Source organism: Carica papaya, chromosome 7, assembly GCF_054855325.1.
Source record: "Carica papaya isolate Zhongbai chromosome 7, ASM5485532v1, whole genome shotgun sequence".
In the NCBI taxonomy this organism is placed as follows: domain Eukaryota; kingdom Viridiplantae; phylum Streptophyta; class Magnoliopsida; order Brassicales; family Caricaceae; genus Carica; species Carica papaya.
Genome location: NC_142315.1, coordinates 28,396,858 through 28,418,780, shown reverse-complemented (window position 1 = coordinate 28,418,780; position 21,923 = coordinate 28,396,858). Strand labels below are relative to the sequence as shown.

Below are 21,923 nucleotides of genomic sequence, written 5' to 3'. Positions count from 1 at the left end.
TGTAGAAATATATAATGTTTTTGTCAGCTTCGAAATTCCCAATTGACTTTTACGTTTATGAAAGGCCTCTGGCCTACTTTATGCGGCTACGTTAAACATGGAGACGCAACTGCAACAAGCCAAGCTTATATAGTCTTTGTTTTTTTTTAACGTTACAACTATAGTATCAAGCTGGACAGTCTGTGTGTATTATACACTTCTCAGCTATTTTGGGAGAAAATATAATGACAAAATATTTTTTAAGTAATTGTAGTATCATACATCTGAAATTAGTCAGCATCTTCGGCGGTAAAATCAGGCTCCGGAGGCTTCTGTAATTTCACCAAGTCCCTAGCGCTTTTGGCATTCCGATTCCTATGAATGCCTCGAAGAGCATTTGCTGCAAACCTTGAAGCCAAGAATGTGGCACCGATACTGTAAGATCCTCCTCCAGTAGAGCTGCGGAGACCATCTGAACCTTCTGCTTCATCTTCTTCTTTCCGTCGAAGCTCCAAGCTTTTCCTCTTGGAATAACGACGCCATGCAGCTTGGATAAAACAAGCAGCCCAGGTACGCCATTGCTGTGAGTAAAACCGGAAGGTATGCTGGACCTGTCGACTATGAAGACGCCTGAATTGACTTGCCACAAATTTTAACTCTTCTGCTTGCAAGGCAAAGCCCTCGACCTCTGATAAAGCCTGAACTGTTCGCGTAGATGATGGGAGGTTAACACCGGATTTGGGATCCAATGCCCAGGTTAAAAGCTCTTCGCCGCAGAAATCTCCTTCTTTGAGGAGGCTGCGGTTGAAAAATCCACTCCTTCCACCATCTGTGGTAACACTTTCCAGGCGACCTCGAAGTATAAAGAGCATTTCATCAACTGGATCTCCCTCTCGAACAATGTAAGTTTGCTCCGTAAATAAACAGGGTTTCAGCCGCTCACAAATGGCGTCAAGCAATCTTTCATCCATACTCTCAAATAAAGGAACCTATTGACACCATACAAGGCATTCATAATATTGAAACAAAGTGAAATCGGACATTGTCAGTTAGAGACCGATTAAGCAGTATATAATGTAAAAAATGATAAGACAAAATAGAGATCCAATCCGTGCAAGGAGATAAAAATTCCATGTAGAAAAGCCACGGACTTCAGTGCAAAACAAATGAAACAAAAATTATTCGTCCTAAACCATGCCATGCTTGAAAATGATGCTTAAAAATCCTTGCACTATGTTCCAACCAGATGATCCATAAACAACAAAATATAGCCCCTCACCATAAGCCCTGTGCTCCTTGGTTCTCCTTATATCCCTATAGGTAGATACGATAAAATTCTCAAGAATAGGGAGGACACTAACTAATCCAGTTCACAAAATTTCGGCTCAAAAACACTAGAGAAAAAGGTTACAATTGTTCTCTAAACTATAATAACATATCAAATAAATGTCAGGAGGCAGAGCTCTATGTGATGTAAAATGGAGTAGCTATAGATTACATATATACACTAGAAATCATAATTATATAAATAAACTACTAATATTATCTAAGAGTCTATTATTATAGCTTAGTAACTTTAAAACTTATTAATATTTAGCTTCCTATTTGTATTAGTAATATTTCCTAATTCTATTAGTAGTAGTATTCCTAATTTTAGTAGTATTAATTTCTTACTTTATTAAGAGTAGTATTTCCAATCTTATTAGTTTTAGTATTTTTTAATTAATCCTATTTTGTAAAGGTTACTTAAGAAACATTGTAAATATCACTGTAATTTCACTTCCTAAAACATTTCAATTCTTCAGTTACATATTTTTGAGAAATTCCCAATGGTATGATCAATCAAATCTAACGGTAATAACTAAGAACAATAAAAGCGATATCTAGGTTTCACCCAAATAACTAAACAGACAAATTAACTCTAACTTGTACAACATCACTATGAGATCTGTCGACTTTGGATAATATCATTATTTTGATTTCAGACCTCAAGTACTCGGGTTAGAAATTAAAGGTCTACCCTTGATTTGGTTGTCTTTAGTTGCACCTCCTACAGCTTGCACAAAATGATCTTTTTTTTTCATTGTATATTACTGTAAAAAAGCTGTTCAATTCATTTAGGAAACTAGCTGTACAGTTTTACACCAAAAACTTGTGATGAAATGTATCATTCACTGTGTAAGCTGCTTTCTATATCAACCAACAGAATGTCATCTTGCTGCCAGAAAAAAGTATAGCAGGGACCAGAACAAAAAAGAATAAAGAAGTCTTACCCTTCGCACCAAAGCAAGGCAGAGATGCCGCTTAATATCTCTTCTAAGGTCCTTTGGAAGGCTCTGGACCAAATTCTCTTCATCCACCCCACGTGTTTCTAGCCACTTATACTGGTCATAACGTCTGACTCGTTCTCTAAGGTCTGGTGGCAGCATGCGATGATGCATCCACTGTTCTGAGTCACGCCTTTTGACTCTCATTTCTTCAAGCCGAATAGTAAGTGATTGAAGATAAGTCTGTAACAACAACATAGCAATCACAATTTATCAGATAATCATATCACCCAGATTTCAGCATTGATGATGGTTATAACTCAGTTTTTTTATTGACCTAAGCAATCCCTATTCAAGCACACAACAGTATGAGCTTAAGCCTGCTACTCTCCCTGCATTGTCTTCTGAAATAGGCAATTGTCAAAACTAAGGAAATAGTATCCCTCTTTTGTTTCTCCCTTTCTGATAAGCCAGCAAATGTTTTCTAAATTCCTCCACATGTTGAACAAAATATAAACTTTTGGCTTTCTGGGTATCGGAAATTGAATCTAGGCAGCATATCCGAATAGCCAGAGATGTTCTCTCCTTTTTTCGGTATTGAATGAAGGGGCAAGCTTCTACAATTTAGAGCTGAAACAAGATGCCAGGAAGTGCTAAAAACAATACAAAGGCAAGCCAGGCTTTGTTCTATACCACCAAATCCGACTAAGGCACCTTATACCACTAAACCTATGTTCCAAGTTTGGGTCCCCTCTTAAACTCATACTTCAGGAAAACAATGCCACTAATAAGAAAAATAGCATTTTTCAACATTCTAAAGCTGGTCTTACATATACCACCACTCTCACAAACCTGAGAAAAACCTTTTCCCATTTTAACTACATCTCAAGCTGTGAGTTTATTCCTTCCAGCACCGGCATGCATGATGGATCTATTGGTTTCTAATATAAATGAGAGTTGCTGAAACAAAATTTAACTATATCTGAAAGAGAATATTTTTTCTAATGCATTTGGGCACATATTTTTTAGCCAAATATCAGGCTCTGGATGCTGATGTTGCTTCTTCTGCCAGTACATCACAGATCACACACCAAACTGCCACCAGTTTGCCTTTCCAACTATTCCTTTACTGCAACAAGATCTAAATGTAATAACAAGAAACCAAAACATGCTAGTTCTGGATTACTATACGTTCTAGAGCCTAGGCCACTTTTTTTCATAACCGGAACACTGAAGGCAGAGCCACATTTTACCCAACCATGCATGGTAAACCTGGAAATTGATGCCTTAGCCCCAGAAGACACCTTCATGTTACAAAAAGTAGTGTCCACCACAAGGTATCAAACCCAAATCAGCTTATAATTGATCCAAGATTCACCCTTGACTGTGAAAGCAATTTAGACCACAAGATATAGGCCACCGTTGTTATAAGTAGATAAAAAAATTATTAAAAAGGTCTTAGCTTAAGAAAAATCAATTAGCTCCAGTTACCTGCATGTTCCCAATCAGAAGGGCAAAGAGGATAAGCCCTAAAATGGCAAGTAATATGGAGAAAATGACCTCCCCAGGATAGGTGCTCGTTTGAAGCCCCTGGCCAAGGGTGCTGCAACAAAGTTGAGAAATAGGAAGACTTCAATAGTTGAAGCATGTAGTGAAAGTCCAACTTTATAGTTGATAAACAAGAGCGAGATTAATCAAATTCGATTAACTTTTTATCCATAAATCAGTTACTATTCTCGTAAATTTGTTTTCAAACCAGCATCCATATGTCAGAAATTATTGAATAAGTGAAATCAGCTTGCAAACATTATTAGAAGATACAAGTCTCCAATATAAGAACATGTGTTCTGAGAACTATCTTCAGGTTGGGAAAAACAAACCGCAAGCAATCAAGTGACTCATGTTATTGCTACAGTAGGAAAAAAATCTTTAAAAGATACCTTAAATTCTGCAGTCCCCACCACAAACAATAGCAATATTTAGAAAGGAACTTCGTAGATGAAACAATCCCAGACGACAAAGCCTGTGTGAATATTCCAAAATCAAATGGAGGATCATCATCATCCTCATCAGCTCCGCACTTTGTTTTGAGAATAGAATCCATGATGCCACTCCATTTATCAAAACCTGGTTGATTTTCATTGCCACAGTATAAGAAACTTGTACTGCAGTTTCCAGTTCCACTCTGAAGACAAGCCCTCTGCCAACATGTATCATTACGTTCTACAGATAACAAATACCAGAATGCCCCGACTATCTGAAAGAAACACCAACAGAGAAAGAAAAGGATCGACATCAAAAAACAAAGTAACCGAATTATACACATCATGTATGTATGAATGTATTTGAATCTCCTTAAATATGTGAAGGTTCATATCAAGACATAAAAAGATTGCAGATACCTTCAAAAAGAGAAATTTTGAGAGAAGCTCTTAAACTCAACTATGCATTAAAGCCAGGATAGGAAAAAAGTGGCACACTAGAGAAAGAAGAAGCTAATTTGTCACTTCCAAAGGATAAATGACTTTCAAACAGAGAACATGATTGCTATAAATGCAAATTTAAGCAACTGAAACAGAAATTGACAAGAGCAGATCAACCAGCATTTGAATGTAAAAAAAGATAACAGAAACAAACAGGCACTTACATGACTTGCAAGCATGTACAATAGCAAATAACACACAGCACCTGCCCAAGCAGTTTCAGCAAAAACACCCGTTGTTCTTTTCAGTTCTGAAGACAAAGGTATGGTTCGAAGAAATCTAGGGATGTATTGAAACAAGACAATGTAAAACAAGGCCAGTTTTGTTGCCTGTACATCCGAACCATTTGACCTTTGAAGAAATCTCCAAACCACAATCTGCAAATAGGGACAAAAAAAAAATATAAAACAGTTATGGTTCCTAGTCTATTAAAAAAGGATGTTCAGTAACCAGCAAGTTTTCAACCAGGTTGTGAGAATGCTAGAACACTCAAAATTATTTTCCTTGTCTACCTTCCAGAGGTAATTTAGACGTCTTCACATCAAGGTCATATCTGTTTTTATCATGATAGTAAGTACACAAGTTAGCACTGCTATTACTATCTTAAAAGTCCTAGGACAAGAAGAAATAAGTTAACATGTTATGCCAGTTCGCTTCTTTAGTTTGAATATTGATGACAAATCACTCGATCGATGTCAGAAAAATCCCAACAACTAAGAGATCTCAGGAAAATCACGTGCAGATGAGAAGTGATATCTTAAACAGAGGCTTTAAGGTAAGAGAAGAAAAATTTTCTATTTATCATGTATCAAAGAGACTAGTAGAAGTTTTGGAATAAATAAATAAATAAACAACAAGTAAAATGGATTTTCATTTCAAATGGTTGAGGGGAGGAGGGTTTGGAACCTCTGTGAACAGGCTAGAAAGAAAAGCTTCAGTATTCTTTTAATATTTGGCTGAAAAAGAAATTACTTTATCAAAAATTTGATAGACCTACAACTATGTTTTCTGGATAGGCCAAAGGAAAGATACTGAGACACATAAGCGTCTTTACTTCAATTGTGAATATAGAAAACTGTTCTTAACTCAAATACAGTATCTATTAGACAAAATAAAACCTAATATTTTATCATCAGATAAATTTTGCACGTTTGAAAAACAGACACACACACTAACAGAAAACACATTATTGTCCCTTTATAAAAGAAACAAAAGAAGGAAGAACTCAGAATATCAGAAGAAGAGCCAAGCATGCAGTCCTAGATAAACAAATAAAGTCCTGGAATAAGGAAATTGTTAAACCTGTGGGAGTGGAAACACAGCAAGGAAGTCAATGATGAAATATCGCAGCAAGTATCGCTTCGCTATTTGTGCAGGATCTATCACAAGTTCACCTCGCCCAAAAACCCGAGACGAAGGGGCAATATAGGCTGTTCGGAACTGTAGGGCCATGTGAATAAGATAGAAAGCATCAACGATAGTCCGCAGTGTTGTTGCTATGATTGCTAATTTTCGATCAATATCAAGACATTTTGAGTTTGGAGAATCATTTATCACAGGAAGATAGAAAAATAGAGGGTCCACAGACACAGCCAGAATACATGATATGACAAATAGTCTATTGCACAATAAGAGGAATTTATCCTGAGGATCAAATATCTTCTTCTCTGATGCTTTAAGATCTTCTGGAAATACTGCTCGGGAAACACCAAATCTAAGAGACCGGCCAATTGACTTAAGTCCTTCAGATCCCTTTTTAATTCCCCTCTTAAAGGACCTAGAGGGTGTATTACTTCCATGACCAGAACGGCTTAATCCGTCGACACTAAACCCACATCTTTTAATACCTGTATCAGAAGAGGATGATAATCTAGAGTCCAAGTCATCCAACCTGAAAAGAATAGAAAAGTAAAAAAATGAAAAAAGAAAATTAGATGCACTTATAATACAGAATCCATGAAGCAGTAGTGCATTCATAGAAGTAATTATCAGCTTTAAATTTTCATCGCAAGAAATGAACAGCCACAAAAGGGTGCAATATTTTGAGAATGTAGACATGATAACAAGTACTTATTAGAATGATGAAGCCAAAAAGAAAACCTTTAACTAAGTCATATGCATTTACCTGTCAAGCAACCAGAATCAATGAAAACAATGAATTATATAATTACATTCTATTTTTTTTTTTTAAGAAAAGTATGATTATATATTCACGGGCACCAGGGGGATGTAACCCGAAACAAATTTACAAGTCAATTAAAATATCAATCAAGTCTCCAAAATCCTCCATAGTGTAAAGAGGAACATTAGACTAGACATCCTCAAAATCTCTCCTATTTCATTTTCCAAATGGACCAAAATGTAGCCAAAGGAATAAGGCTTGCCCTCTTATTCCTCTTGCCTCCACGTCAAGCCCTAATCTCATTGACTGAGCCAGCAATCACCCAATTGATGCCCAGCACACCATAGACTAGAGACCACAAACAGTGGGCAAAGGGACACCACAACAAGATAAGATTACACGACTCTGCATTCCTCTTACATAGATTACAAGAGTTAACCAAGATTCTACCCCTCTTGATTAACTTGTCCAGGGTGAGAATGCATTCTCTAGGGGCTTCCCAAGCGAACCCTTGGCGGTGCCATGACTTTCCATATAAGCCTGGCAGGCAGATTCAGATTGTTATCCTGCTTCTTGTTCAGGTAAATATAGAAGGACTTTACAATGAACACTCCTTTATGGTTGAGCTTCTAGATAGATTGATCGATTACAGTCCAAAATTTTATGCAGATGTTAATATGGTTATCTCTCTCTCTCTCTCTCTCACTCTCTCTCTTTTTTTTCCTGAACACCCTTTTACATTTTTTTTTTCCTGGACACATCTTACTTACCTGTGAAACACATTGGATTGAAAGCCCCAACTAGCGTCAGTTTCAATCATTCCAATGGGTGCACAAGGATTAGTAAATTTTTTTTAAGAAAACTGAAATCCCTTATGTTGAACCTTAAAAGTGGTAAAGAAAAAGAAGTGCAACATCCTAAAATTTCAAGATTTCACCAAAGATTAAACACCTTCCAAAGGAACTGCAAAGAGATTTTATCAAACTGTGTAAGCGTTACAGGCTGTTCAAAAGAATGATACTTAACCATGAAGATACATCATTATACACACTGAAAGCTTTTACTTTATAACAAAATGGAGAAACAATAAGTCGACTATACACCACAAAGTAAATATTCTTTCCCAAGTCAATATTCATACTCCATATCTTAAACTATTGGAGCATAAACTTGAGATAATAAGACACTAAGAAACAAGGGAGCAAACGGACTTAAAACACAGTTCTTATTAAAATCTACAAATTGATTTTGACATCTAAGGCAGGTTATTACAAAACTATGACTCAACTTTTTCATGCACTCTGGAAAATTTTTTAATCCCTTTATTCTCCTTAAAATAGAGGGGAAAAACTCTTCATATTTAATCAATTATCACTTTCAAAATTTAAAGCCAATGGTTTTTCTACATAAGTGCTAAGACCAGAGTCCAGTAGACACAACTCATATTTCTTTTCAGAAAAGTGAAGTCGTGATTGATGTATAAGGTCTGCATTAAATCATTATCCTTAAAGTTATATAAGCATAATGACTTAATGCAGACATTTTTCTTATTTCCTTTGGAGAAAAATTTCGTTCTACTTAAATTTACACTTGCAAATCCAGCAACACTTAGTAGAAACACATCAATCAGATGTATATGTGTACCTAACAAACTTCTCCCGCTGGCCACCCACGTACTGCGCTTTGTAACCACAATCGAACATCCTTTCATAGAAAACACATAAATGTCGCCTGATTAGAAAAAATAAAACATGAGTTAGAATTCAAAGTGCCAACAGTCGAGAACTAGATGAACCAATAAACTTCCTCTCTCCCTCCACACAACTGACAACAGCAAATAGCACTTCAAAACTTTCTTCTAGAGCAAAGAATAACTTCTATTAGGCCTGAAAAAAAATGTGTATTTCCATATGGAATTATCATATAAAGTTTGAGAGGTATTCTCATCAAAAGATAACAGGAAATATCTACAGATCATACAACTCATCAGATTGGTTACTCTCTAAATACTTAACTAGATTTCAAACTAAAGGCAACAAAAACAATATCATGTGGCTTGGGATTGTCCTCTAATGATGCTAATAACGGGTGCAGCCTTAGTAAAATTATTACAGATGACAGATAATTTCGCTCTTCTTTTACTCTAAAAAGTATTCAATATAATCAGTTCAACGATCCTTGCTATTAACTTTTCTTAAGATGTAATGAATTCCCGAACATGATTGCAAAAAGACAGATCACTTTGCATAATTCAATTGAAGCATTGGCAACGCGTACACGCTGGTTTCCTTACTCACTTTAATTTTCCAGCGTTGACCACCAAAATTCACGAACAACAAGTTGAAACGAAAATCAAAAGTTTCCTCCAAAAGAAGCCGAGATACATGTAAAAGGAATCACTATAAAGAAACATCACTGCATATTTAGAGATTGATTACCTTACGCGCTCCCCCCTCCCCCCAAAAAAAAGCCACTGTAGTCAATACATAATCCAACATTTCACAGAACAATATACACAGTAAATAAAGCATTTGATACAAATTACAAATAAAGATTAACTAAAACTTCAGAAAACTGCCAATAATAGATGCAATTACACATGCTTAAGCACATACATATCCATTAACACACTGATTTTGAAGTAAAATCATATCAGGTAGGAGAGGAGATGGATAGAGATAGAAATGAACTTACAGCGAAACCCTTGGGGTTCAGTTCATAAATCAGAGCAGTAGTAACATGAGCAGAAGGAACTTCGGGGATTACCAAAAGCGAAATAGAGATTCAGATATCAAACGCGTCCGCAGAGGAAGACAACGGAGGAGGACCAAACGAAGAAGAGAGAGAAAGAGAGAGACAGTGAAATATCTGTCTGTTACGGCACTGGGAAAGAACAAAAAGCAGTAGTCAAAAACTGAAATGACCTTTTTGACCTCGGGTTTTACTAGGTGCTTGCCGATTCTCTCGTCTCCTCCTCCCGTGACGCTGAGAACTAAGAGTTTAATCGAATAGATATTTTTCGTATTTAATCTGAAAGCGAGCTTAATAAATTTAATTAAAAAATAAACAATAATTGATACAATAAAATAAAAATATAAAAATATTTTATAATAACAACCATTTTAAAAGTTATTTATTACTTGATATATATATTTCTTTAGGAAGATTAAAAACAAATTATATATATATATATATTCATTTTCCAAAAGTAAGTAACTAATGATGTTCCCCTTTTTCAAAACATTTTTAAATTTGAGCAAAAATAATTAAAATTAAATTACTTATCTTGGAATATATTGATATTTTATTTTAATAAAATTTTATTTTATAAAATGTGATTAATGAATAGCAATATATTTACATTTAAATAACAAATAACTATTATGAATTGTTCAGATAGACATCAAATATTCAGATCATATGGATTCGATAGAACTGTAATCGAGTAACACACGAACCAACCAAACTCGTTAAAACGAAAGGATTATTAGCTAGGCTTCATTTTTGAGATGTGTTACATACTCATATTCTTGTATTATTTCAATAATTAATGTTATTTACCTTTTTAAAAAAAAAAACTATTATGTATTATAAAAGTATAGATGAGTTAGAGAAATTTTATAATTATGATTAATTTATTTATCAATTATATTTATAAGCAATGTCAATTTTAAACATTTAGTAAATTTTTCTCAATAACCGTAAGTATTCATTTTGTGAGTAATTAATGCAAAATTTATACTTCCTACATAGTTTTTGTATGTATGACATATTCAATTTGAAAGAAATTTCTAATTTTAGTGTACAATTTTTAATTTGTTTAAATCTAACTACGAAGTAAATATATATATATATATATATATATATAATACCCAAATGTTGACTTGGGTATTAAATTTATTATTTTAAAAATATGTATAAGAATTATCAAACTATTAGATATTATAATTTTTAAAATTTATGGGCAAACATAGTAGGTAATAATCTTATTTAGATTTAAAACCCTATAATTCTTATAATAACATTTTAGTACTATCAAACATTAATTATTGCATATATTTATTTAATTAGAGGGTAAATGGTTAAAAATAAAAGTAGAAAAAAGATCTTTGCCTATATTTATTTTAAGCTTCAAGAAGGTTAAAGCAATTTTACTTGCTGGAATTGGGTTTTAACCCTGATGAAAAGGCGTCCGTATGATTTGACCAGTGCAATGAATCTCGAACATGTTACGTGCTCCAAACCTCGTGTAGGTACATAATGTGGTCCACTAAATCTTGCCAACCATGCTTAGACGACTTCTTCCCTTTTGGGGGCTTCTGGCTTTCTGCTCTAATAACATTGGTTTCATGTCACTAAAAATTCTGATTGACCCAGTCATTCAGTTCATTCGCTGTTGGAGTCCCTGGTAAGAGAAAATTTACAGTGGCATGTGTGGTAACTTGATGAGATTTGAAAGGAATTCAACAACTTTGTATGGTAACTAATTAGTATTTCACAACTGGATTCCTGTATGAAATTATGAAATTACTGTAAAATGTTAGAAAATTATCAAAATCATACGCGTACAACAATGGAACCCTGTATGTAGATAGCTCCTTCGAGGTATCACAAAGGAACCATGTTCTAAATCAAAATCATACTGTCGTAGAAATCGCAAGATGCAAAGTTCAAAAACAATGGAATCCTATGGCAAAACAAAACCTGGCAGAGCGAAGAGTTTCCTCGTATGCATTAAAAGTAGGAAGCAATGGAATCCTTATTTTCTAGCTAGATGATTTGATTCTAATTATCTTTTTCTTAAATAAAATTGGGAAAAACTCTATGGGTAAGTTGTCTAGATTCTAAGCACAATATGAAAATAGAAGCCGCAACAAGCGAGCCAAAGACCACACATTTGGACAGCAGTTGTAAGTGATCAAATTGCAGAAAGAACAGCAGTCATAAACTCGATAAATGAATCCAATGCTTCCAGAAGAAATCCCAGCTACAAACATGATCCATGTGAATGAGCAATACTACTGCAATAATCTACCCGCAAGAGTGGGATCCGTTTGTTTTGTTCAAAACTGTGACAGTATCAGCTTTAAGTGAGTTAAATCTGACAGAGAGATGACAAGCTAGAAAACTGCTCATGAGTGCAGAAAGCATATTTTTGGAAAGAGCCGACAGCAAATAAACAAGCAACAAGCACAATGCTTTTAAATATGCATCTATGCAAATCCAGATCTCCAAGATTTTCCACTGACAGTTTAAATAGAACAGAATCGGAAGAAAGCAAAGTAGGCACTAAAAACCAGGAAGATCTATCTGTTGATTGGTGGTTCCCCCCCTACCCCTTTTTAACTTTTAACACTACAATAAAGATGTAAACAATCAGGTCAGGTTTTCTGGATAAAAGAAAATATATATATTAGAAAAGAAGTACGAAGATGAAAACAGAAACAAGGAACCAGGCAGAACAACTTAAAGATAGTACTTTATTCTCTTCGCAAGGTGCCAAAGAGACTTCCTGGAAAAACCATAAACCTTAAACCAAAACAAAGCCAAAATACCAATCTGTCCAAGGTAAAGAAGGGAGACTGAAGGTGAATTTAGAAACTATGATTCCTTTCCAGCCACAGAATACATAATACACATAATACAACAAATATAAAATTCCCCATAACATTTTATATTCCTTGTTCTTACCAAATCTGCATAGAGCAGATATGATAAAAACTTCAAGGGAAGGGGACAAACCCACCAAACACCAAAGATATCAAAGAGCCTATTCCAAAGCCTAATCCAGAGTAATGTAAGTACATTGCACCAATTTCTGAAGATAAAACTTGATTAAATCTACATCCCTGGTTAAATTTATGAAGGGCACAATCCAATGGGTTTGAAGAATCTGAATTAACTAGGCAGTGATTAGAAGAATTCAGATTTAGCAAAATGACAAAGCCCTAGATCTTTTTCCCTAATTCCAATCATGCAATAGGAAACTAATCAGTTTAGATCAGCATATAAAGAAACTGAGAATTCCAGAGAGAACTTTTAGCATGCTTTTTCTCAAATAAAAAAAAATCCCAGGATATGGGGAGAGAGAATAAATTAATCTATTTACCTTGCATCCAATCTACACAGTTTACTCTTTTCTTACAAAAAAGAAAAAGTATGTATATCCCAAAGGAATTAAGGAGATGCAACCCATAAACAAAAGAATTTATTAAGCTTATCAAAACATCGATATGGTCTTCTAAATCCTCGTTAGAGTACAGTAGTTGAGCCATAATAAAAAAACTCAGGGTCTGGAATCATGAATCATTAAATCAAACAAAACTAGGAACTGCCTCCTCAAAATCCCTTTTATTACTCTCTTTCCAAATGTCCCAAAAAATAGCCAAAGGGCTAAGCTTAACAGATTGTTTATTTCTCTGAGCACCTTTCCAAGCCTAGAGCTCCTCTCTCACTATACCTGCCACTACCCAACTCAACCCAAGAAGGTATATGCCAAAGACCAAAGGCTGTGAGCAAAGGACACCACAGTAAATGTGATTGCACGATTCAGCCCTGCTCCTACATAACAACCATTAACCAGCATCTTTTCCATTCTGATCAATTTATCCAAAGTGAGAATGCATTCCAAAACTGCTTTCTGTACAAAAAAGCCACTCTGGATATGTCCTTTACCTAGGCAGTTTATCTTGTTTTAGAACTTTAAGTGAACAAGGAGACACATAGTTCATGTTTGTGCTAGACTGAAAAGTTCATTTTAGGGCAATAGAGAAGCCTCTAAGCATTCACATTTACTGCCTCAAGTTCCAAAAGAATATATTAGTATGCATCAAATTCCCAAGGTTCCACGGGTATGGATAAAGAAGGACAGTAGGAGGCAAACTTGCTATGAAGAAAGACATATAGGTAGCTTACATGTCACGGGAAGATTTGCAATCTTGAAGAAGCGAAACTCATTAGTGACCATGCACCTATTCCTTCCAACTGGAAAAATGCAACCAAAACATAAGAGAATGTATTGAAAGGTGAAGAGATGACAGATAAGTGAAGAAATCATGGTATTTTACGATAGTGCTCAACTTATTACCAATGAACTATCATATAAAAGAAAAAACATTCTATCAATGAACTACAAACCAGAATTAATAATTAAATACACTGAACAGTTACTCATACCTTTTGGATTATGTTTCTTCAACACCGGATTAAGTATAAACATTGAAGTAGGCAGAGTTAGTAGCATTAGATTTCTCAGGATTGATGATTTAGCACATCAGCAATTGTGTTTCTAGCTTCTCTACATAATACATCTGCATTACTTCCTTCTATGGGCTTATGAACAACAACTTTTACTAACCCTGGATTCAAAATACCCTCCATTCCTGCAGGCATTATTTTGCCAGTTCCCATAAGAGTAATAGGTACCACAGGTACTCCAGTTTTTGCTGCTACACTGAATGCACCTTTCTGCACATGATTTCAAGATAAAATAGTGATTTCCAATAGTATTCTATTGTTTGATGTTTTTGACGGCAATCTAAAAATCACAGAAACATCAAGGAGAGATAGAGTGAAGGAGAGTGGGGAAAAGAAAGAAGCTATGCCCGCAGAGTTAGATACCCTCTGGATCTATTGTTCTAACTCTGCATAAAATTTCATAAAATTAAATTTTTTTAGTAGAATTTATACCTCTTCTTATTTGAACTAAGTGTAGATTTATAAATGACTTCTAGAAAAATTTTGGATTTGTCTGAAACATAGCCTTAAACATTAGTTCTTATATCCCTTCTCAAAAAAAAAAGTTCTTACAAGCACAGTGAGTTGCCCTATTAGTCACTTTAAATGCTCAAGTCTGTATGAGTCAAAAGGAAACCAGAAAATCTGAATGAAGCGTTGGCAAATTATGCATGTTTGTGAAGAGGTATAAATCCAAGGTCCTGTTGTTAAGAGTAGAGAAGACACCATTACCAAATTTTCTTCCACCATAAGACAGAATTTTTAATAATTTCAATTTCTATCCAATCAGCCTGAGCTATTATGAAAACCTTGGTATGAGGTTATGAGTTCACCTTAAATGGATGAAGTTCTCCATCTTTACTCCTTGTTCCCTCTGGGAAGAAGAAGACAGAGGCCCCCTTCCTGACAAGATCCATGCACCGTTTCAAGCACTCCTAAATGGGAAAAAACAAAGATAATGTCAATCCACAGAACATGCAAGAAAACAAGCCTGCCTAAATGAGGAAAATGGATAACAAATAAATTACTATAACATAATGTAGACCAAGAAACAGCAACAACAACAGTTGTGAAATTAGTATTTCAAGAAAAAGAACAACAAACATGAAATTAGGAAAGAAATGGAAATACCAACTGGCTTCTGCTATCCATGCGTTTCAAAGGAATGAGACCCATCATAAACATTGCCCACCCAATTATGGGGAAAAGAAAAATTCCAGTCTTGCTGATGAACTTGAAGGTTCTCCCAAGAGTAAGAAGTGTATATATGTCCAGAAAACTCTGGTGGTTAGATACATACACAGCAGGAGTATCTGGTGGAGGCAGATTCTCCAATCCCTCAAATTCAATTTTGAAAAAAGGAGTAACAGTTGCTGTTGCCCAAATTTTAGCAATAAAATGATGAAATTTTCTTCTATATCGATCAAACAACAGGACAAAGGGATGTCCAATTAGCATCAGCACAAAGAAAAAAATAGCTGCGACAGCAGTAATAGCATAAAAGCATATTCCTCTAATCTTGCTGCCCAATTTAAGTTCTGCATTTCAACGTTAAGAACAGAATAACTGGGGTTATAAAGCTCGATGAAACAGAAAGAACAAAATGTAGAAAAGGTTATCCAAAGGTTTGAAGAAAACCTGATAATGGATTGACAGATTCAGGAATCCCAGTTCCTGCAAGTTCAGATCTTACAATAGTTCTGGACAAGCCATTTCGGTTAGGTAATGTCTTATTATGTAATGGTCTGTTGATATCCACTTTTAGATTATGACAATACCACGACCCACCAGCACACTCCCTTCGAATCCAGAAAATGCTATTTTCAGCAGCTACAGAAGAGAAGCAGCTAACCAAAATGATTTATGGAATTCAACCCTATCTGGCTAATAAGCAGAATGCTCTATGAAAGGTGGCATTATGTAAATCCAAAATTTTCCATCTAAAGATACCAAAATTTTTCTTTTTGCTTGGAAACGGGTCAGGGACAAGAAAATTTCTAAAAATCATTATACAACATCAAACAAATAAAAAACTAACAAATGAATCATAAATCTAATACCAATTTCCCTATTCAATTAAAGAGAGGCTGAGCAATAACTGCATGGAGATTCTCTTCTTGATTTACTTATAACTTTCTCTTGTGCAGAGTTACAAAGTATCATGAACATGCAAACAATAGATCCTTAACCTTATTATATGCATGAACAAATAAACAGATATAAATAAGAACTTCATTTCTTACCATTATATGAACCCCTCAATGTTGCCCATTCATATGAAGAGAAGCCAAAATGAAGTCCCTTGAAAGCGAACAACTGCAATTTGATTTAAATCATGACCAACGTTAGAGCAATAATACTGAATATATCCTTGATAAAGAAATATTTAAAATAAATAAGCTGTAGGTCCAATTGCATTGCTCTCAGCCTTTCCCATCTGGGCATATGAGAGGAGTTCAAACAAGTGACTAGTGAATATTAAATCCTTTACTGCACGGAAAAATTCACTCCGCACTACTAATGGCACAAATAACAACGATTGAAGCTACAATCAAGGCTTTGAACGAGTTTATTGTTCAAAGTTCAATTAGAAAGGAAAACAATGTTACAGGAATTGGAAAACAATCTGTATAATTCAACTAGATCCTTCATCTTTACAACACGCTAACTACTACCGCTGGTTGCCATCAACTTGAAAATTTCCTGAAAACGATTTAATTTTATCCCGTCTTCTGTTCGGTTCCTGACAAATTAAGAGGAAATAGAGTCGTAATATCCCCGAATTTTTTACATGTTTTCCGCTTACGAAACAAACATATAATCAAAAAACAAAACTATCTTGAATCTTCTACTTCCATAGTTTTCTCTGATTTCCCCCATAACCAAACAAACAACAAGTAAATTTTAATCCACATAGGTTAAACGAAAAAAAGAGCAAAAGCGAGAAGAATAAAGACGGCAGTCACCGGCAACAAAGACGACGTAGCAGAATTCCTCGGTATTCTATAGCCTGGAAGATATAAAGGATTACGCAATCAACAATCTCAGCGAAAAAAGGTAGATAATCAATTTCTTAACTGCATATGCAAGTACATATACACATAAATCCATACAGAGCATATGATTCGTATATAAACACTGTAAATATAGACAGAGATACAGAGACGGAGAGCATACGAGGCGTAAGCGAAGAGATGCGAGGAGGAGAAGCGATTTCCATATATAAACTGCAACAATTTCACCCCAAGTCCCACTGGCCGATCCCTCTCGGTCCCGGTTATTTTATCTGCAGTTCACTATGACTTTCTATCTCCACTTCCTCCTAATCTCAGAGCAAATTGCTAGATGATAACCTTCAAAGTTCAACCTCTTTTATTCACATTTTTCAAATTTTATATACCATTTCCCGGACAACAACCGAATAATGAATTTAAAAAATATATAATTAAAAAAATGAGGAATAAACTATTATTTATGGAAAAGAATTGTCTATTTATTATTATAGTATTTGTAAAATAATATATTTATTTTTTTAATAGACGTCTTTGTTCTCGGAAAATATGTCTTTGAACTTATAGACATGATTGCGACATTTTGTTGGTAAAAATATCAGAGTCTTTAAAAGAGTCACACGTGATTATAAATTTGAACTTATCGTCATTTCTTGTAGAATTATTTAGTTCTTGAAGTGTTTTACAGTATGTTATCTCTTGCGTTCAAGACCCATAAATTATAAAAATTGATGTACAACATGTGAAGATGATTTTACTATTAACTATATCATATCAATCTGAATATACTTTCATCATTGAGGATTGTCGAATGTTGTTGGTTACAAGACCTGATGTTGTCACTGTATGGATACGTAGGCAAGGAAATAGAGTGCGAGATATATTTGTTTTAAACCTTGTTTTTATATATTGGAACGGATTTCTTTATCGATGTATTAATTGACTAAATTTTAATGAAATTGATTGTTTTTTTTTTTTAAATTATTTAAAATTAAATTATTAAAAAAAAATTATTTAAATTTAAAAAATAAATATTTATAAGCGATAAATGTAGTATTTTGGAATATAAATCTCTCACAAATTACATTAAATTTTCATTGTTTAGTAATTCGATGAACATAACCTACAAAAATATAAAAGTTAATCTTTCTACAAGTTTATTAAATTAAAAGATTAATTATTAAATTAATTTTTAGAATTTGGTACCTATTAAAATTTAATTTCTAATAATTTTTCTTTTATAATTTAATTTTTCAAAACAATTTTAAAATTATATGCTTATAGTATAAACTAAAATTTAAACTCGATGTGCAAATATTAATTAATTATTTTAGTATTTTTTTACTAAAGAATACAAAAGAATTATACATTTTGAAATAAATTAAAAACATTAAAATTTTATTATGACAAAAAAAATATCAAACTTTATTCTAACCTCGATGATATGTTAATTTATTCTGAAAGAAAAATAAGAATTTCAGAAACACGAGAGTGGACTAGTTGCGAGGATGGGTGTTGTCAGGATGAGCGACACCGGCTGTGACTTTAGCCACATCGAGAGCCGAGGCCTCCGGCTTCTTCTTTGAGTACAAGACAAAGTAGCCAATGGTAGCGGCGACCGCCAGCCCGCCCATTACCGCTCTTACCGGACAAACCCGCATCTTTCCGCGCTGGTGAAGCACCTCCGTCGACTGCTGCGCTGCTTGATCGGCTCCTGCCATTTTCTCTCTCGCTTTCTTCTTCACGTTTCTTCTTCTCCCCGAGCTTTTCCTTGATCTGTCTACCCGTGTTTTCTTTTGCGTTTCAATGGAGCCGGTTGCCTTCTGATATCGTTTGACGGGGGAAAGGAAATCGGAGGGGAAGTGTGTTGTTGTCCGACACGTGGCGGATGAAGAACGAGATTTCATCAGGTGACGACACGTGGTTATTAACACTGGAAGGAATCCCAACCTCGTACTGCTCCGCCATCGACGGGTAGCGAAGACTCATTGGTTAGGCCCAACCCGGGCCCGGCCTTTTCTTGTTTAGATAAATTATTATATTAAAATTATAATTTTATTATTTAATTTTTATAAATATTTGAATTTAAATATATAAATAATTAATTAATGAATATATAAATTTATTCAGAAAATTTATATATATTAATGAATATAATTACCATTTTATTATTATAATGATGTAAAGAAACCCAAGTTTCACGTACAATTAACTAAACACAAAACAATGGTGAAAACTGAAAAATAAAAAAATAAAATAAAATAAAAAATAAAACTTTGCTCCCAAGTAGACTGAAATTAAAATTAAATTAAATTAAAAACAAACATTAATCCTTCATTAAATCCTATAATTAACCAATAAATCAAAACCATAATCAATGAACACTTTAAAAATACTCAATAATAATACACCATTCGTCTCTCACTCCTCCACATAATAACCATGAACTCACATTACCAAAACCAGACCCGACCCGATCGCTAACCCGAAGAGACCCGCCAACCCAGCTCTCAATCCGCCGGCAGCGACATTATTATCGTCAGCGGGTGTCGGCGCCGGAGTAGTGATCGCCTGAGAATCGCTGCCACCGCCGGGTTGCTGGCGACTTTCGTGCAAGACCACTATGACCATCTTCTCACCCTTGGCGCAGTTTCCATCGGCTCCGCTGATGAAGAAATGGGGGCCGGAGTCGTCGATCTGGATCTTGGTTTTGCCGTCGTTGAACTGTTTTATGGGGTTCGATGTGCTGCAGCTGTCGTACGCCTCCTTCGTCACTTGCAGAACGGAGTCTTTGCTCGCATCGTATTCAAATACTGTGTAAAAAATTGGATTGTTTAATTATTAATTATCTGCTTAGTTTAATTAATTATGCATGATATCTACCTCGAGTTTAAATTTAAAAGGTTTAAATTTGATCCATCGTTACGCGCTTTTTGTATTGGTTGATTTAGTTGTATGACAACCAAAGATTTTAAATAAAGTTTATCGTCCAAAATATGCTGAAATACACGATACTTAATGATTGCAGAACAGTGGAAAGTAAAAGAGTATAGAGAAAATGCATGCATGAAGAAAGTTATATATATATACTATAAATCCCCAAAAAGCATATACGCAGAGATTTTTTATAATGCATGTGTGTACATACATTTATACACACACATCATGAAAAAATCAAGAGAAAATTAATCTTGCAGGAAGAAGATCAAAGCTTCAAGATAAACATGCATCAAATGCATAAGAATGAAGTGAACTAAACACACACACAAAGACATAATATAATGTGTGTGTGCATACATATATATATATATATATATATATGAAAGTAGATGAGATTGAGGAAATGGATAGAAAATCTTCCAATAGAAGAGATAAATTTTAGCTTCGACATAAACATGCATAAGAACTAAATGAAGTAAACCCATTCATATATATATACATATATATACTTACGTGCTTGAAAAAATGGCAAGAAAACCTTGCGGGAGAAAATGGATATGTATATATGAGCATGCATTATAAAATATGCAGAAGAACTAAACGAAGTAAACCCAAACGAGTAATGGACGAAGAAAATTACAGAGAACATCGCCAACTTGGAACCGTGATTTCTCAGCCCACTGATTGAGAGAATACCCAGAAGGAATTTTCCATCCAGTTTCCTTCCCGCCAACCCGAATCTCCGACGCCTGAGACGAGCAGGTGAAAAAAACCAACACTACCAGAGGCAGTAAGATTCTCAGAGAAGAAGAAGAAGAAGAAGAAGAAGAAGAAGAAGAAGAAGCCATTGATTTTGTTTTTTCAGAATTCTATAGCGTTGTTGGCGTAGGGGTTTGTGCCTTTAAATAGCCGCTCTCTTTAGTTCGGGACTCTAGGTTCGGACATTGGTTTGGATCGAACGAAGCTGGTCATGATTGACACGTGGCATTACGGCTGTTGAACGGTGTAGATTCCCTAATCTTTTATTTAGTTGACTAAATTAGCCTTCGTGCTCTTGATGCGTTTCTGTTCATTTAACGCTTTACGTACTTCTGGAATTAAGGGAATCTTAAGGGTTATTTTGGGAATTTCACAAAGGGCAAAGCCAAAAGCTCTGGACTACGTCGGTAATGATGTAAGCACGCGGAAATGCATTGAGTGTTTCACATCATCCCGAGCAAATTTAACTCCATAAATGACGTTTGGTTTGTTTTATATTTTTAATTATTGAAAATATAGTGTATATATATATATATATGTATTTTTTTTAATTTTAAAATTATACACAAAGTCTTTTTTATAATTGATAAAATCAATTAAGTTGAGATATAAATTTTAGTATTTTTAAATTACAAATTTAATTAATTTATTACTAAAAGAATAAAAAAAATTACTATATACATTTATATTAAAATATATAATTATTAAATTTTATAATTTGATTAGATAATTAGTAGTCATTTTAATTCGTATAAAAATATGAAGTACAATAATTTTTTAAGTGCAATTTTCGGTAATTTAAAATATATTTTGTTATTATTTTATAATTTTAATATTTTATAAGAGATAAGGAAGAAAGATCTTCTATAATCTTATCACATATCATTAGCAAAACTAATTAACTAAAAAGACTAATGACCTGCAATTAGGGCTTCCCTTAATCCTTGAAACAGGTTAATTACTAGTTAATTTTTCTATTCAAATTAATTAAGATAGTTACATGCATATATATATATATATACACACACACACACAGAGTTATATACAGAACTAGATGGATGGCGAACTGGGTAATCATCGAATAAGTTGTAAGGAAAAGTATTGCTTAATTAAGTTCAATTAATGA

At 34.3% G+C, this 21,923-nt stretch overlaps 3 protein-coding genes across 7 annotated transcripts; all 3 read right to left on the bottom strand.

Annotated features, from left to right (window-relative positions):
- Window positions 1-110: 110 nt before the first annotated feature.
- On the bottom strand, window positions 111-9,802 carry LOC110815760 (putative cyclic nucleotide-gated ion channel 5). 4 transcript variants are annotated; one of them, XM_088208390.1, is made up of 9 exons: window positions 9,546-9,734; window positions 9,290-9,324; window positions 8,496-8,582; window positions 6,032-6,620; window positions 4,894-5,106; window positions 4,187-4,503; window positions 3,738-3,849; window positions 2,253-2,489; window positions 111-968 (listed from the first exon to the last, which is right to left on the bottom strand). In XM_088208390.1, exons 3-9 carry the CDS (start codon window positions 8,552-8,554, stop codon window positions 270-272), a joined length of 2,226 nt encoding a protein of 741 aa, XP_088064516.1. In that variant the 5' UTR covers window positions 8,555-8,582; window positions 9,290-9,324; window positions 9,546-9,734; the 3' UTR covers window positions 111-269. The 4 variants fall into 4 exon arrangements, with proteins under 4 accessions (XP_088064516.1, XP_088064515.1, XP_088064518.1 ...); XM_088208389.1 differs by lacking the exon at window positions 9,290-9,324 and having other exon boundaries at window positions 9,546-9,802; XM_088208392.1 differs by lacking the exon at window positions 9,290-9,324 and having other exon boundaries at window positions 8,496-8,555.
- A 1,073-nt stretch (window positions 9,803-10,875) lies between these two features.
- Window positions 10,876-17,484, bottom strand: ATS2 (Phospholipid/glycerol acyltransferase family protein). 2 transcript variants are annotated; one of them, XM_022043535.2, is made up of 9 exons: window positions 17,265-17,484; window positions 17,054-17,097; window positions 16,331-16,403; window positions 15,726-15,917; window positions 15,219-15,625; window positions 14,921-15,022; window positions 14,028-14,318; window positions 13,767-13,835; window positions 10,876-11,256 (listed from the first exon to the last, which is right to left on the bottom strand). In XM_022043535.2, the coding sequence occupies exons 1-7, from the start codon at window positions 17,305-17,307 to the stop codon at window positions 14,103-14,105; spliced, it is 1,077 nt and encodes a 358-aa protein (XP_021899227.1). In that variant the 5' UTR covers window positions 17,308-17,484; the 3' UTR covers window positions 10,876-11,256; window positions 13,767-13,835; window positions 14,028-14,102. The 2 variants fall into 2 exon arrangements, with proteins under 2 accessions (XP_021899227.1, XP_021899226.1); XM_022043534.2 differs by lacking the exon at window positions 10,876-11,256 and adding an exon at window positions 11,366-11,920.
- A 1,901-nt stretch (window positions 17,485-19,385) lies between these two features.
- On the bottom strand, window positions 19,386-20,924 carry LOC110815688 (early nodulin-like protein 15). The gene is made up of 2 exons (XM_022043592.2): window positions 20,679-20,924; window positions 19,386-19,911 (listed from the first exon to the last, which is right to left on the bottom strand). Exons 1-2 carry the CDS (start codon window positions 20,884-20,886, stop codon window positions 19,547-19,549), a joined length of 573 nt encoding a protein of 190 aa, XP_021899284.1. The 5' UTR covers window positions 20,887-20,924; the 3' UTR covers window positions 19,386-19,546.
- Window positions 20,925-21,923: the final 999 nt, after the last annotated feature.